The 16,686-nt window shown below is 37.8% G+C and overlaps 1 protein-coding gene and 1 pseudogene across 1 annotated transcript; both read right to left on the reverse strand.

The window, feature by feature from the left end:
• LOC101300896 overlaps positions 1-2,030 on the reverse strand; it is a 6,834-nt pseudogene extending 4,804 nt beyond the window's left edge.
• A 4,967-nt stretch (positions 2,031-6,997) lies between these two features.
• Positions 6,998-9,316, reverse strand: LOC101291907 (methylesterase 17-like). The gene is made up of 5 exons (XM_004294671.1): positions 9,056-9,316; positions 8,299-8,885; positions 7,916-8,056; positions 7,655-7,789; positions 6,998-7,556 (listed from the first exon to the last, which is right to left on the reverse strand). Exons 2-5 carry the CDS (start codon positions 8,542-8,544, stop codon positions 7,269-7,271), a joined length of 810 nt encoding a protein of 269 aa, XP_004294719.1. The 5' UTR covers positions 8,545-8,885; positions 9,056-9,316; the 3' UTR covers positions 6,998-7,268.
• Between the last annotated feature and the right edge of the window lie 7,370 nt (positions 9,317-16,686).

The following is a 16,686-nucleotide window of genomic DNA, read 5'->3' on the forward strand; positions in this document are numbered from 1 at the left end:
GAGAGAGAGGGAGAGAACCTACCCTGAATTCTCTTGCTACGAAGCTCACCCTTTGAGCAATGTGGGTTCGCTTCTGGTTGCCCAGGCATTTGCTGCAGAGGAAGTAATGTGAGGTAGGGTCAAAAGTTGCAACCTTGAGGGTTGACATTGAAGAGAGACTGAAGAATTATTGACGATGAATGGAGAATCAAGAATTGAAGATGAACTGGAGAATGAAGAGAATGAAAGAAGGAAGAGAATGAAGAGAGAATGGTGAGGCTGTGTTTGGGTTTTAGTTTAAGGCTTCTTCCGTAAGCCACTCAGTATTTATACACAACAAATGAGAGTAGACACCCAGTTTTTAGGTACAAAAAATGAGATTAGTCACCCAAAAGGACTTACCCAGTATCTGTTTTTGGTTGGGGAATTCTATCGAACACATGGTGAGCACAACGCATTGGAACCCAGCTCCGCTTGCAAAACGAGGTCGTTCTGCTGCGGTTGCAACGCTTCTAGGCGGCAGGAATTGAAACTCATTTGAGTCATTTCTGCGTTTCTGTGTCTGCTTCATGCTGCTTTAGTTCAGGTTCGTGTTCTGTACTGTTTTTCGACATTTATATCAACATACGATATTGGGCCAGGCCCAGTTGGGGTCCTGGGTCACAAAATGCGAACCCTGTTGACTCCTAGGCCTCGTTTATTTTGCGGAAAATAAGCATAAAAAAAAGAAAATGTTTCATTTCCTGCGTATGGAAAAACAAAGAGAATGTAACCGTTTTCCTAAGTGGAGGGAAAATGTGGGGGGAAATGGTTCTTTCCAAAATTCAAATGAACCATTTTCTGTCCTTATTTCTTAACATTTATTACTCACAACACAATATTTTATTATATAAATTAACAACTTTCCCAATAACTTTTCTCGTGTTACCAAACATCGAAATAAAAATTTTGTAGAAAATCTCATTCCCGTTCTCTTTCCCTTCCTGTAGAAAAGATGAAGGAACTAATTTATTTTCCATGAACCAAACAAGGCCCTAATTTCATTTTCCAGTTTAATGAAATAACTGTTTTTTTTTTTTTGATAGAAAAAATAACACACTAAATAATAGAGGTATCACGATAGCACCCTGAATTTACACTGTCAAAGACAAGGGCAAGAGAGGCCTCCGGCAGAACACAATCCTCCCAAATCAAGTGCGACTCAACCCTATGTCCAAGACTTGCAAGAGAATTAGCCGCAAAGTTGGTCTCTCTAAAAAAATGCTTGAAACTAATTGCCTCAAAGCTATAACTTAGATTCCTAATGTCATGGAATAATCTCAAGAGTCTCCAAGGTGGATCGCTGGTACCATTGATCCAGTCAATGACAAGCTTGGAATCTCCTTCCAATTCAATCTTCGTAGATCCTCTCTCCTTGGCGCAGGCAAGGCTATTTCTGAGCGTCAAAGCTTCTGGAACTGAAACAGATGCAGTACCAAGGTTGAAAGCTGCAGTAACAAGGGGTTTACCAGAGTCTGATCTTAGAATAACCCTCCCGATGTCGCGTTCCTTCTTATTGAGCCATCAAAATTAATTTTGATCCGGTTGAGAACATGCTCAAATAAGAAAATCAGGTTCTATGAGCTTTTCATACTCAGATAAGAAAATCGGGTTCCATGAGCTATTCATACTTACAGTTGCCAAACTGCCCAAATGGTAAGCAGCAGCTGTAATATTCATTGGATTAGGAGTTTTCTTCTAAACATAACATCATTCCTTGCCTTCCAAATTTGCCAACAGATAGTCAATAATTTTTCAAAGCTTTCACTGTCGAAAGGGGCCTCCAAGAACCATTTGTTGACGATCTTGTAAAAACCCTCCTCCCAGTTCAATGGTGGTTGCACAGTGGCTTTATTCCAAACCTCCTTTGCGAACCTACAATATCTAAAAAGATGGTTAGTTGTGTCATTATCTTCATTATAAAGTGGACAAGAGTTATCCTGGACAGCACCAAACCGAGACAGTCTATCTCGGGTTTGAAGAAAATCACATTTCATAAGTTTCAAACACATTTCCGCTCTGAAGAAAATCATATCGAGGATGCATCACTCGACTCTGGTTTTGGTAAAAGATCACCAAACACCTTTAAAGCAAACCCACAGTGACCAGGTTATGACCCAAGTCAACTCGTAGTAAATAATTTCATTCATAATAATCATAAGAACGTATTAGGTTAAGCTAGAGAGATCAAATCATCAAAACATCAATCAATTACATCCACTAGCTACTCGATACCTCTTTACTAAAACTCCACGAAAAAAAATACAAAATAAAAAATATAAAAAAAAATCATAAAGAATGGATGTGAAATCCACATTTCTTAAATTATAATCCACACTTTCATTTTATAAAGATGGAATGTCTGCAAGAGCGGTGTTTGGTTTTGAACACATACGGATCAGCATCAATATCATTATCCACCCTAGATATTCCAGAACTGGAAGCAAACTCAATTTATGTTGCCCTACAAACAGTTTTTCCTCAAGGGGGTCATTTTGAGATGTATTTAGAAGTAAGAGCATACAATCTGCAAAAAGAAGGTTTCATGTCTATATTCAAATCCGAAAGTCCGCAGGCTCAAACCACTCCTTTAGTTCGTTCCTAATCCATGTGAGGTTTAGGACACGTTATGGTGTCCTATGACTTGTTTTGAATTCGAGACGTTCAGATGGGACGCAACGGGGGAGATCAGTGAAGGATCCAAACTGCTGCTCTTGCTAAGATTACCTAGGAACTAGGATTGATGTTATGAATATTCCCTAGTGTAGGGCTTTCCTGGTTGTGCTAGGGAAACTCTGTGTATGTGTTAGTTTTGTCGTGCAGCTCACGAGCACAGTTACCATCTGTTTAGGTTGCTAATTACGGAGTAGGGTTGATCAGGTGGTTCACCTCTACACGGTGTCCTTATCTCTTGGAACAGCTGAGCTATATAAACCTAATTGTAACCTGCAGCCATCTATGAAATCATCTATTGTTATTTGTTCTTTGCATTTCCATTATTTCATTCCTTCATCCTTCTTGCTACGAATTACGGTTAAAGTTTCATAAATAAATCAGTGCGTACTTTGGTAGTTCAACTTCTAGGCGTGTTATATCTTTACCGGCGGTTGGATGGTCCATTATATGTGGGCGGGATGGCTTGTTTTCTATGCATGATAGATTAAAAATCATCTCTTTGCTGCTTAATTTGCGCACCCCTCCAACAGAGTTGGGGTCTGAACACTTGCCAGGTAAGAGAGGAAGTGCATGAGTGGTGAATTAGATTTTCCTTTAGCTAGTTCTGGAGAAGAAAAGTGGGTAGGATATCGGGTAGAAGAAAAGTCATTGCCTTTAATTTGTTCTTCATGTAGGAGGTGTTAGAGAGATAGAAAGAGATAAGAGGTCATATTTTCTGGGATTTTTGGGTATTTTCTGGGTTTGGCTCAACATGCATAGTTACAAGTCGCTTCATGTAAATAAATAAGAGTCCTCTTTGACAAATACATGGTGCTTCAAAACTGGAGAAGCTTTTGCCAACGAATAAACACCTTCCAGTGATTCTGATCCAACCCTATTGGCATGTGGAGGCCTAAAACAATTCCCATATGGATTAGTTGGATCAGCAGCACTGCATATCGTATTCATTGTTTAAAAGAAATTCAAACTAATTGAAAAGAATCAAAATATAACAAGACAGCAAAACCATATGACAACTCATACCAGGTTATGCAAGTCTAACCATTGAGGAATACTCATTACAGTACACTTCCCAAAGCACTTTTTCCTCACTCTCTCCATTTTTGGTCCCAGAAAAATCAAAAGGAAAAAAGACTTGCTAGTATAACAGTCAATGTACCATTTCCTATCAACAAAAATTACATTTATACACAGAGTTATAACCACCTAGAGGCTGAGCACCTTACAAACTGTGCATTTCGTAAGGCGTATGCGGTGCATTATGAACCTGTACATCAACCAAGATACCAAACACCAAGTGGATGTTCGTCGATATCATCCTCACCTAGGTTATCTGGATCTGCATCGGGCTGCACATGAGCTTCATGCCATAATATAGTTGTTTTGATGGTATTTGGAGATGCACAATATAGTAGTAATTGCCAATTATCATTGTATAAGCCCACTCTTCTTTATTGGGATAAGAACAACTCTTTACCTGCGGAAGCGGGACTGCTAGCTATGCTTGGTGAGGAGTGGATCAGCTGCCCCTTGTCCTGCCTCACCAAGCATATCTGGCACTCCCGCTTCTACAGGTAAAGAGTTGTTCCCACCCCAATAAAGAAGAGCGGCCTTATACAAGAACAATGATAATTGGCAATTACTACTATATTATGCATATATTATGCATCTCCAAATACCATCAAAACTACTATATTATGGCATGAAGCTCAGGTGCAGCTCGATGCAGATCCAGATAACCTAGGTGAGGATGATATCGACGAACATCCACTTGGTGCCTGGTACCTTGGTTGATGTACAGGTTCATAATGCATCGCATGCGCCTTACGAAATACACAGATTGTAAGGTGCTCAGCCTCTAGATGGTTATAACTCTGCGTATAAATGTAATTTTTGTTGATAGGAAATGGTACATTGACTGTTATACTGGCTTTTCCTTTTGATTTTTCTGGGACCAAAAATGGAGAGTAACAGAGTGACATATTTTGTTGATAAGAAACTCACATATTTTGACCCTAGAATTGCATCGCAACGGACACAACGGGTTTGTTGCAGAATTTCAGGAGCCTCATACTCATCAGTCAAGGCATTCACCCTGTAAACAAAATCTGTACGTTCAGAAATCAGGTTGGACTTTCATTGAATACCTTTGAGCCATATGTATTATTGTAAAAATTTATGCTAAGCAGACATAAGCAAGTGAACATATCCTGAGTTCACTCAGAGTAAACAATAATTCTCAAGCGATAACCGTATATGTCTTAGTTAGATATGCTAGTTGTGTCTTATATGTTTAGCATGTCTAGGGATTTTAATTAGAAAGGACAAAGCAATGCAGTAATGATAGATGACTTACCACACAGGTCCAGGCAATCTCTGTTTCAGTTGGGAGACATGGATTATAGCTTCTAATAATAAGGGGTTAGTATGTTATATGCTCGAGTTGGACTACTAACGATTCTCAGGAAACACATCTAAGGAATTCTATTATAAAAGGGAAAAAGGACGTTGAAAATTATGACGAGTAATGATGCAAACGCCTTGAAACACCATAATTTCATCTGGTTAGGTTCATATAGGTTTACATGTACGGTTTTGCTAATCCAGATTTTGCAACAAGAAATAGCAACAGTCTTAAAGATGAGAAGGAGGCCAAAAGGAATAGAAGTTCCTTACAGATTCTTGAAGACACAACTTCCTGAGTACATTCCATTACCCTGCAAACATAACAAAATGTTAGAACAGATTTTTACAAACCACCACACTAGCAGAGCCACCATTGCATTTCTTTTTCAAACCAGAAGAAACATCCATCATACAGATTACGGAAAATAAACTGGAATATCCAACTTCAAACTTGTGTTCAGCAAAAATCACAAACAACTTCAAACAACATCGAATATGTAGGTGACTCCAAACCATATGCAACACCATCACCAGGGAAGACGAAGATCAAGATTTCAAACAACATCCAATACAAAACTCAAAAAACAAAAAAAACAAAGAAAAAAATCAAGATGCACAAAACCTTAAGAAATCAAAAAGCATTCTTAATTCACAAAAGGCCTCAAGACACAGTACTAAACTATTAATTGGAAATTGAAGCCCTAAAACCCTAAAAAAGTAGGTCTTAAACCCTTACCGTGTATCATCAGAATGCTATGTTGATTTTTGGTTGGGAATTCTCTCGAACAACACCTGACGTGCGCAACACTGGAATCCAGCTATCTTTGCAAAACGGCGTCGTTCTGCTGCGGTTGCGACTCCCCGTGAAAAACGGCGTCGTTCCGTTGCGGTTGCTCCAGGCGGCAGGAATTGAAGTTCTGGGTTCTGTGTGTTCTGCAGATCTAGTTCCATCGTTCTTCTCTCTCTACTTCTGTCAACATTTTATATATTAGGTTATTGGGCCGGGCCCAGATGGGTCTGATCTGGGCCTAAAATATAACAAGAAAAAAAAAAAACCAAATTACGAAATAAACGCATACACAACCTAACTATAAGAACCGGAGATGACAAACTTAAGATTTAGCAACTTTCATGGTGTGTGCATCTCCGCAACTTACTCAATACAGGACAAACGCTTAGTTTCAGCTCTATTATTGGATCTGACAATAAATAAATTGATGTGTCTGGGTCACTTGCAACTATTGTTTTGTTCTATGACTCTATGACTTGTATGTCTTCAATGCGAGACCGAATATGAGATTGGGCATAATAGAGGTGATTCAAACTGTATTAAGATGCGTAATAAAGCATCTTTTGCCTATTTAACATATGCACGGCCTCCATGACTCTCTGATTTGACCTGATTTAGAGCAAGTCCAACAGATTTCCTAAATTCTTTGATTTTCTCTATTTTAAGAAATATAGGGTCATTTTCCAACAGCTTCCTTATCTCATTCCCTAAAATAGAGAAATAGATGAAAGAGAAGCTTTGTTTCCCTATATTTACAAATTCCTTAAAAATATTTAGGGAAAGAAGAATTGAATGTTGCACATTCTTCAAGATTCAAAGATAAGAAAGAAAACATAATTTATTCTAAAAATAAACTTTTATATTTTTATACTTATTATTATATTGTAATAAATGAGAATTGTTATTTGTAATAAATATTTAAATATTTAAAATAGAAAAACTGTTGGATTTGGTATATAAAATTTTTAGACATTTTAAGTTTTGTTTCTCTATTATGTAAAAAATATAAAAAAACTATTAGACTTGCTCTTAAAAAGTTTCACCGTCCCCGTCTCTCAGAGCACAGCGCAGGGTCCATGATGCATGGAAAAAAACAAAAACGTAAATCCTGGAATGGTGTAGGTCACTTGCAACTATTGTTTTATTCTATGACTCTACGACATGTATGAGATTGGACATAATAAAGGTGACTCGAACAATTTTAAGGTGCATAATAAAGCATCTTCTTCCTATTTAACATATGCATCGGCCTCCATAACTCTCCCATTTTAGCTCTCCATAGCACTCCAACTTCTTCTTTTTTTTATGAAGATAGCACTCCAACTTTGAGGGGATGATTATGGTCAATGTTTGCCAAATAAATGTCATATCGTTGGTTTTATGAATAATAATATTTTATGGAAGCCGATGCTTTAAGTAACAAATCAAAGAGAGAAAAGGGGGTGGAGAAAAACGGGCTATGGTCGCTATCAAGAACAAAGACTTGGAATGGTGGCCACCTCTTAATCATAGCATCTTGTTGCTCTGGCTTTAGAACACGATCTTTCATGGTCTTGATATACACTCTAGGCACACAATCTACTTCATCACCATTTCCTTTGAATCGAGCGCCTTGCAACGCCATAACCGGTCCAGGACGCAGCAGCATCGAAGCTAAACTCGAGTCCTGTAGAGCATATAATCAATCCCAAAGAGTTCAATGTATGTGTACCAGAATATGAGATGCATACTTGTATGGAAGTATATATAGTAGAGCTTCCTTACCTGGATAGGGCTCATATGATACAAGATTTGGTGCCTAAAGTCTTCCTTCATTATGACACTAGTTGGAGGCTGGTCAGGTCCGAACCCAAATATAAATTCATTTACGTTTCCAAATGCTGACAAGTCAGGTTCTCCCTACATTGAAGAAGACAAAGCCAGAAGTGATCGACTTTGCTGTAGTGTAATATTCCATGTATAACTAATAATGAAAGTGATTAATATAAGATCTTTGAAATGGAAATCAAAGTGAAGAAATCTTACATCTATGAAATCTTGATCTGTCGAAAACCCATACTTTAACATGGTTGCAGCCACATATATGGCCATATGTATTTTGTTACCAAACCTGTGTATTGCATCTGTCAAGCTCATACCACCTGCGCTGTGTCCAACAAGTATTACCTACATTCCATTGATCCCATATTAATTCCCTATGATATGGGTGATTGTTGCGAACTTCTTTCAACCTAGTTAATTGTCACACTCTCCTCATTTTAAAAGAGCGGGATCCGATTTAAATAACAAACAACGTTGTACTACCATCGAGGTAAATATATTGTCTTAACACTTGATGTAAGAGTCTAACACTAACGTACAAGAGTAAGCTTCTATCTATGAGATTGGGAGGAATAGTACTCGCATACCTTTTCATCATGGGGCAAGGTGGACAGGAAGTTGATGAGAGGCTTGTTATAGTCTTCGAAAGTGAGGATTGTATTGGGATCAGACTGATCAATACCAGCACCTTTGAGATCCATGCATGTCACTTTGTGGCCTGATGCTTCCAGGAGACATCTCAGTTTGTACCAGCACCAAGCTCCATGCCCTACGCCATGGATTAGAACCAAGTGGTGATGATGAGGATTTGCCACTTCAGTTTCTGGGTTCATTGTGACCTTACAGCACGTTTGGTAAGGGGGACTGTGTTACCCGGGCTTAGTTCCTTCAATAGTCCTTCATTCCTCAAGCCTGGCTTATGCTATGGAAGCCTTGACCCATGTTTGGTGCAAGCAGGACTCGATCCTCTCCCTCTTCAATTTCTTCTAAACTTCCCCATCTCCAATTTCAATTACTCTGGTTAAGACTGCTCCTTCATTTGGATTCCATCACTGGCAATTAGCAAGCTTGACTTGAATCGGATTGAGCAGCTCCTTCATTTGCAAGCAGGACTCATCAATTGAAATCATGATTGAACAAACAAAATGGAAAGGCCAGTACTTGAATCATTTTCCTGCAAATACCAGAGGGGTCATCAACAAACCATGACATGCACATTCCATAAACTCATCAAAAAACTGAAAACGTATATTAAAGAAGCTGACCACAAAATCAGACATGAACTTGTTGATCACCACAAAATCAATACAGACTAAAATCATTCAACTTTCACACCAAACCTACCACAGTCAAATCTTCAACAGAATAAGAAAAAATCAGCCACGGAATTGATCAATTCATAGCAAAACAAGCTACCCAGACACCAAATCTTCAATCAATCTGTAAATTAACTATAACCCATAAACAATTGCCAATAGATAATCAATCCCCAGTCAGTTTATGGGTTATAGAGAATGAGAAAGGAGGAGGAGAGAAATTGTTTTAGGAAGAGGTTGTTCACGCTGTTATTTCCTCTATATATGAAGACATATCTAAGTATGTGATGAGAAGAGAACAAACAAGAGACGGGTCTCATATAACATCTAATACTTGTTATCAAGGCTGACTCTTTTTTGCTAGTGACTTTCAAGCTTTAAAACACGTTTTTTAAAACATTGTATAAAACAAGAAAGAGGTTATTTTTCTAAATTTTTCAGAAAAAATGTCTATTGATTCGGATCCAATTATCATGTAAAAAGAAGACAAATATTTAAGAAATTCTGATACATAACTAGCAATGCAAAATTGCAAAGCTTGATTAAAAAAAAAAAAACTAGCAATGCAAAGCGATCACGAAGCAACAGTGCATTGGGAAGGATGACGAAAGACTCTGATTTTCTTCTCATTCTGGTTCGGCTGATGGCACAAGGCGAAAGCTGCTTTGATACTTGTCGAATCCCCGACAGAAAACGATTCTATAGCCTCAACTTGGGCAGATAGAACTGGAATGCCATGAAGGTCGTATGAGACGGAAATTCGAAATACTCCTATACGCGTACGACAAAAATGCATCGGGTCGTATCCATTATACACCAACCACATACGGCCACCATCACATTTTCCCATTGCATTACTCCAGTTTTTACTGTTAATGATTAGTTTACCATTTGTACGAAATATGGGGTCAAGCTCATCTAGCACCCGATACAGCTTTAGGACTCCAACTGAATCCCACCGGAAAGCAGCAAGTCCGTCTCCACCACGAAGCTGAGCAATTAAAAATCCCTCATGTTCTACACCAGCTTGCATCCCATTGCTACTCCATATGTCAATCATGTCACCATAAAAAAATAGGCACTTACCGTCCACGCACTTTACAGTTTTTTGGTTTGATCTCTTTGACCATTTCTCCCATGTTCGTTCGCGAGGGTCGAACACGTCTGATTGGCTGTGTCGACTACTCTTAAACACGAGCTTGTGGCCTAGGGCATAAATTTTCTGAAACTGATCAGATGGAGTAGGCAGCAGTCGTTTCCAGAGTTGGTGAAGAGGATCGAAAACCTCAAAGTTTGGATAAAACGAATAAACTTTGTCTTCGAGGGTGAAACCGGCCTTGTGAAGTAAATCAAAATCATCACAATTGTCGCATTGGCGAATGGACGGACCGTCTGGATCAGTAGGATCAAAGCAATAATGCACTCCATCCTCAAATTCTTCTTCATCCTCCACTTCATCATCGTCCTCGTCAGAATCATCAGATTCTTCATCACGGTGGTACCGCATCTGCACTTTAGAACCCACTCTTGTATGTTCCATGTTGAGAGGAAGTTTAATTGAAGGATCACAATGGTGGTAATCATACAACAATTCCAACTCAAACTTCTCAAAACTCTTCCCCCTTTTGCAAAATTCGTCAATATTTAGACGAGATATTTGACGGTCCGTCATCACGTACAAAAACCAATCCTTCTTCGGTGCATCAGGTTCAGGTGCAAAAAAGTCGCTGATACTTAGGCCGCAGCATAGTCGATCAACCATTCGCCAGATCGACTGCATATCGATCGTTTTCAAATTAATATTCTCCTTCTGTACGTAAGCTCTAGGATGTTTGTGAGAATAGCAAACGCACAGGGAGAGGGTTGTTATGGTTTTGTGTTTTTGTCTTGTACGTACGTTTATTTATAGGATTTGATTCAATCGATCCGACCGACTTGTTTACTTTTCCTTTCTCCTCAAGAATATCAGTTTTCCCATTATGCATAGGGTATTATTATTTTCCGGTGATTCTAGTTTTTTTTGTTTTTTACCTAAGGAAAATATATTTTATAGTGTGTGTCTTAGTTAAAGTAGAATTAAAATAAGATTCGATATCAATGTTATAATAAGAATATATATAACTTTCCTAAATAAAAAATTTCATAAAAGTCATCTTTTCAACATTTTCTTCCTCACAAATTCACTCTAACATTTTTACCTATACAAGTCTACTTTATGGTCCAAACCCAACAACTCACGTGAATACTATCTCTAAAATACCCTCAGATCCATAGTTTCCAGATCCATCAGTCTTCTCTCTCTCTCTCTCTCTCTCTCTCTCTCTCTCTCTCTCTCTCTCTCTCTCTCTCTCTCTCTCACAGAAGACGAGCTCCGACATTCCAATTCCCATCATCCACGCGTGGCGACGACGACGAAGATGCTTCGGCCGGAGACTACTAATCTCTCTCGATCAGAGCCTCGCTTGAAGACAACGAAGATGCTCCTCAAATCGTCCCAAGTAAATCTCATTTTCCATTTCGTTTGAATTTGAACTTGAATATGGCTCTTTGGATGATGGCGATGAGTCATCGATGGTGAGATCGGAGAAGGAAGGACAAAGATAATTGCCGAGATCAGAGGTTTTGTTTCCGGCGATTCCAAATCTTGCTTCACTTCCTCGGTTGCTTGTTCCAGCCAGTGAGGGGATTCAAGCTCGCAGCTCTTCATCGTGATGTAAAGCTCAAAGTGAGCCTTCGCTCTTTGATTCTTTTCATTTTTTTTATCTTCTTTTTTTGGCTAAGATGTGAAACTGTGAGAATTCGTGAAGTGGATGATGTTGAGAATTTGTTGATATATAGTGATTTTGGAGTTTTGCTTGGTTTTGATTCTTTGTTCAAAATGCTTTCTTGTTCTCAGACCAGGATACTGGATTTAGAGAGCGCGTTTAGGGAGATCAATTAGGAGTTCGAGGTCTCCTCCCACAGAATGTAGTTGTGTGTTTTTGTGTTCAGTATATAAACGCTAGTAGTTTTTCAAAATTATTATAGTATCTTTCTGCTAGTAAGATAGTATATTTATGTGTCTGAGTTAGTATCTATGCATTTTTATTGTGCATTAGCTTTTATAGTAGTACAAATGGAATCAAGATCTATGATCATGTCTGAGCCTCATTCCTCATTCTATGATATACAATATCTGGATTAAACTTTTAGAAATTTATAGATTTTTTCTACTAAATTTGTTTGCGTTGAATAAGTGATGTTGCATTGATAAGCCGCGATTGTATTCTTCAGCTTGATCTTTAGTTTCTGAAATGAACATGCTTGTGCTTATATATGTATAGCTGTATTTTTTTTGAGTTCCAATGATAGTAGCCTTTTGATATTGTAATAGTAGCTTTTTATGTCTCTGGTAGTATCTTTACACCATGATGTCAATATCTTATGTTTTCAAATCAGTAGCTCTCTATAACTATTTTAGTGGTTTTCCATTACAGTATAGTAGCTTTAGTTCCTATGTTGGTATCTTTTCAAGCTGATGTCAGTAACTTTTGTTTCAAATCAGTACCTTGCTGTAACTAACTATTGTAGTGGATTTACCATTTCACTTGGCCTATAGAATCTTTTCAACGTAGTCATAGTATCCTTCTATGTTTATTTTAGTATATTTTTTAACATGAAGTCAGTAGCTTTCTTATTGTAGGATAGTATATTTTCAACATAGTTATAATATCTTTTAATGTCTATGTTAGTATCTTTTTGACAGTATAGTAGTATCTTTTCAAAATGATTTCAGTAGCTTACTCATTGTGTGGTAGTATCTTTTCAACGTGATGTCAATAGCTTCTATTTTCGTTCCAAATACTAATATTTTGTTGTTTCTTTGCTCTTGCAGAATTCTTCCCTTTGCATTTGTAGCGATATATTTCGAAAATCATGTGAATTGGGATATTGAAGCCTCCATAAAGATCATTCGGCCAACCAAGATCATCCCGCTCACGGTGGAAAAATTATGCCTTTGAGTTTTGAGCATCACCATTAAAAACCGATAGTAGCTTTATACAACTATTGTAGTAGACTTCCGTAACTACAACAATAGCTTTATGTAACTATGGAAGTAGCTTTGTACATAATTATCATTGTACAAGGCTTCAAACTTTTTGTACTATTGAATTTGTTAGTAGTGGATTTTATTATGCATGGTAGTAGCTTTTCTTAATGGCAGTAGTATCTTTTGTTGTTATATGTAGTATCTTTTCTTGGTGGCGGTAATATCTTTTTTGGTGGCGGTAGTAGCTTTTGTTGTTGACGGTAGTATCTTTCGTTGTTGATGGTAGTAGTTTTGGTTGTTGGTAGTAGTATTTTTTGTTGCTGGCGGTAGTAGTTTTCGTTGATGACGATAGTATCTTTCGTTGTCAGTGATAGTAGCTTTCTTTATTGACGGTAGTTTCTTTTGTTGACAGTAGTAGCTTTCTTTGCTAGCGGTAGTATCTTTTGTTGACAGTAGTAGCTTTCTTTGCTAGTGGCAGTAGCTTTCTTTGCTAGTGGCAGTAACTTTTGTTGTTGTCGGTAGTTTGTTTTATTGTCAGTGGTAGTAGCTTTCTTTACTGGCCGTAGTAGCTTTTGTTGTTAACAGTAGTATCTTTTGTTGTCGGTGATAGTAGCTTTTGTGTTCGGCAGAATCCTCACTGATGGTCGGCCGGAAAATTCATCGGAGGTCGGCCGAAAAGTTCGCTGGAGGTCGGCCGAAGACTTTTTACATTAGTGGCAGTTTTGTAAATATAAGAGAGAAAATCTAATTTTTTTGGTTGGATGACAATCTGTAATTTTGTTAAACTTCAATATCAAATATAAGACACTATTTAGGCTTGGGTAGACTTATATGGGTAAAAATGTTTGAGTAGACCTATATAAGAGAAAATGTTTTAAAATAAACTTTTATGTAATTGACCATTTTCTAAATTCTTTCTCTTAGTTTATTTCTTCCGCGACACGTTTATTAGCATTTTGCTCTTTTAGGCTGCCGTGTTCTTCCTCCACCGGCGCAACACCGTACCTCCACCAAATTAACATGGATCTCGTCGTCATGTGGATTTTGTGACAATTAACTAAGAAGCTATTACTTGGCTTAGAGGAGACGGGGTGGAGTTCTTGTCAGTAAAGCTTGAAGCAATCAATACAAGAATGACCATTTGTTTCAAAACTTGGTCAACTGGAATGGCTTTCGGAGTTTCGGTACACAGCCTCCAAGGGAATATAGGCCCAGTTTGGGAAAGATTTTGAAACTGTTTTTAGGGTCAAAAGTGATTTTGGGACAATTTGAGGTATTTGGTAACCACCCGTAGAACTGATTTTAGAGGAATAAATTCTCTTAAAAGCGGGTTTTGGAGAAGCAGGGTAAGAGGTGCTTTTGCGAGAATCAATCTCAAAAACACAAAAGGATTAAATGAATCTTTCCTAAATCCTATTTTACCCTTTTAAAAACAGTTTACCAAACATCTCAACTAATTCCTCTCACAGCAATTCTTCTTACAGCAATTTCAGAATCAATTCTTCTCACAGTACAGCTGTCCCAAACTGGGCCATAGTCGTGGATGGATATGCAAGATTGGTGGTACACAGCCTCTCCCTTTTATTTATGTTTATTTGCAGATTTATAATTCTTTGATGTTTATGATAAGAAGTAAATCCACTTGTGTATTTGCTAATTTCCCTCAGGTTTGCTAGCCTCGGAAATATTTTAGGACCTAGAGGGCTGATGCCAAGTTATGCCAAGTGCCGGTGGTACAGTGACGACTAAACACATCAAGGATTGAAGCAGCTCCAATGTGCTCATCTTCAATAGTTGATACCCGGCCAGCAATGGTGAAAACGAGAATGCAAAGAAAGCTAAGCTAACAAATCTTACTTGGTCCTAATTATACATGATACTGCTAGTTTTCTCTTTGCATCTATTTGCACATATATATATACTTTACTTAATTGATACACGTACATATTCGTATGTATGTGTGTAAATTATGGTCTGATACCAAAAGGTTATATACTAATCATTCGAGTTTGTTTCAAGGAGATCGAGCTTTCTGCTTCTTGTAACGAGTATGGTGATGACGGATTAGCATACTTAGTCGAGATACTTCATATGTAAAAGTAATAGAGCGCTATGTTTTAGAGATACATGTTGGTGCATGCAGAAACACTAACACGCAGCAATTCTAGAGACCCTACACGTCTACATCGACACGTGCGTGTATAAAAACTTCAAGCTTAAAATTTGTGAGAATTATGTTTCTATCGGGGATTTTCCAACTTCTCTTTCACCTTTCGACATGTAGATACGCGACATAAGAGGGAGTGTTATAGGATATTCGACATATGTGTGTCTTGGTCTAATGCTAGTCAAAGAAGAAATCTCAATTCCATATAATGATAGGATATCAAGATTTGTTTCCTTGTATAACACATAAATGTGCTATGTAATTCTTTATATAAAGGGCCTCATATCAATAAATAAGATGATGATTCTTTATTCTTTTTACTATATATTATTATCTTAATAATTCCTCCCAAAATAATATAAGAATTATCAAAATAAATCATAAAATCTTTAGTAAACTACATATTAGTTACTAATTAAATATCAATTAACAAAAAGGTCTATTAAGCATATTAGTAAACAAATAAGGACAAACTTTTACAAATAAGGACAAATTGTTATATTGTTGCTATGTGGCATTGCGCATTTACAATTGTGCCAATTCAAACTAAATGTGCTGCTACTGTCGGCAGTTTACAAACTTCTGCTATTGCGAATTGAAGAAGTTGCTACTGTCGACTGTTTACAAACGTTATGTTACTGGCCCCTGTTTTACTTTTTTGCTACTGGCCCCTGTACTGTCAGCAGTTTACAAACGTTTTGCTACTGCCTATCGAAGAAACTGCTACTATCGACTGTTTACAAACATTATGCTACTGCCCTTTGTTTTTACTTTCTGCTACTGCCAACTGTTTTCATTTTTCTATGCTACTACTATATTGTCTATACATATATCAACCATGGAATTACTATATATATTCACTATTACTGCTGCTACTGTGTATGTCAACCATGGAATCACCTATAGAGTTGTTTCTACTGCTTTATATATCCACCATTAAATCATCTATGGAATTACTACTACTAGCCTACTACTGCATATATCAACCATAAACCTCATTCTTGTTCTATTCGCTCATGGAATCTCTTGCCAATCAACCAAAACCCCCAAAATTGAAAATTTCCACGAGCATTGACATGCCCAGTCGTGTTCTAAATCCTTCAAGGTCGCAGGCGACAATGGCGAAGATCTCGACGTCGCCCGATCCCCAATTCAAACAAAGATGAAGTTGACCATCATCGATTCCCACCAAACATGAACAAAATGAAATTGAATCAGATAAAAAAAAAAAACAAAGCAATTGAAGAAGATACCCAACCATGTCTCGTCGTTGGTGAGGCCTTAGTGTTGGAATCAGATCTGATGCACAGAAAAAGTAGTTGAAGAAGACGCCAAACTCGTTTCGTGGAGGCATTGCCGTCTTCGTCGCGTCGGCAGCTTCGTTGTCGAGGAGGCAGCGCTTCTTGAGAGAGAGAGAGAGAGAGAGAGAGAGAGAGAGAGAGAGAGAGAGAGAGAGAGAGAG

This window comes from Fragaria vesca, linkage group LG3, assembly GCF_000184155.1.
Source record: "Fragaria vesca subsp. vesca linkage group LG3, FraVesHawaii_1.0, whole genome shotgun sequence".
NCBI classification, from domain to species: Eukaryota; Viridiplantae; Streptophyta; class Magnoliopsida; order Rosales; family Rosaceae; genus Fragaria; species Fragaria vesca.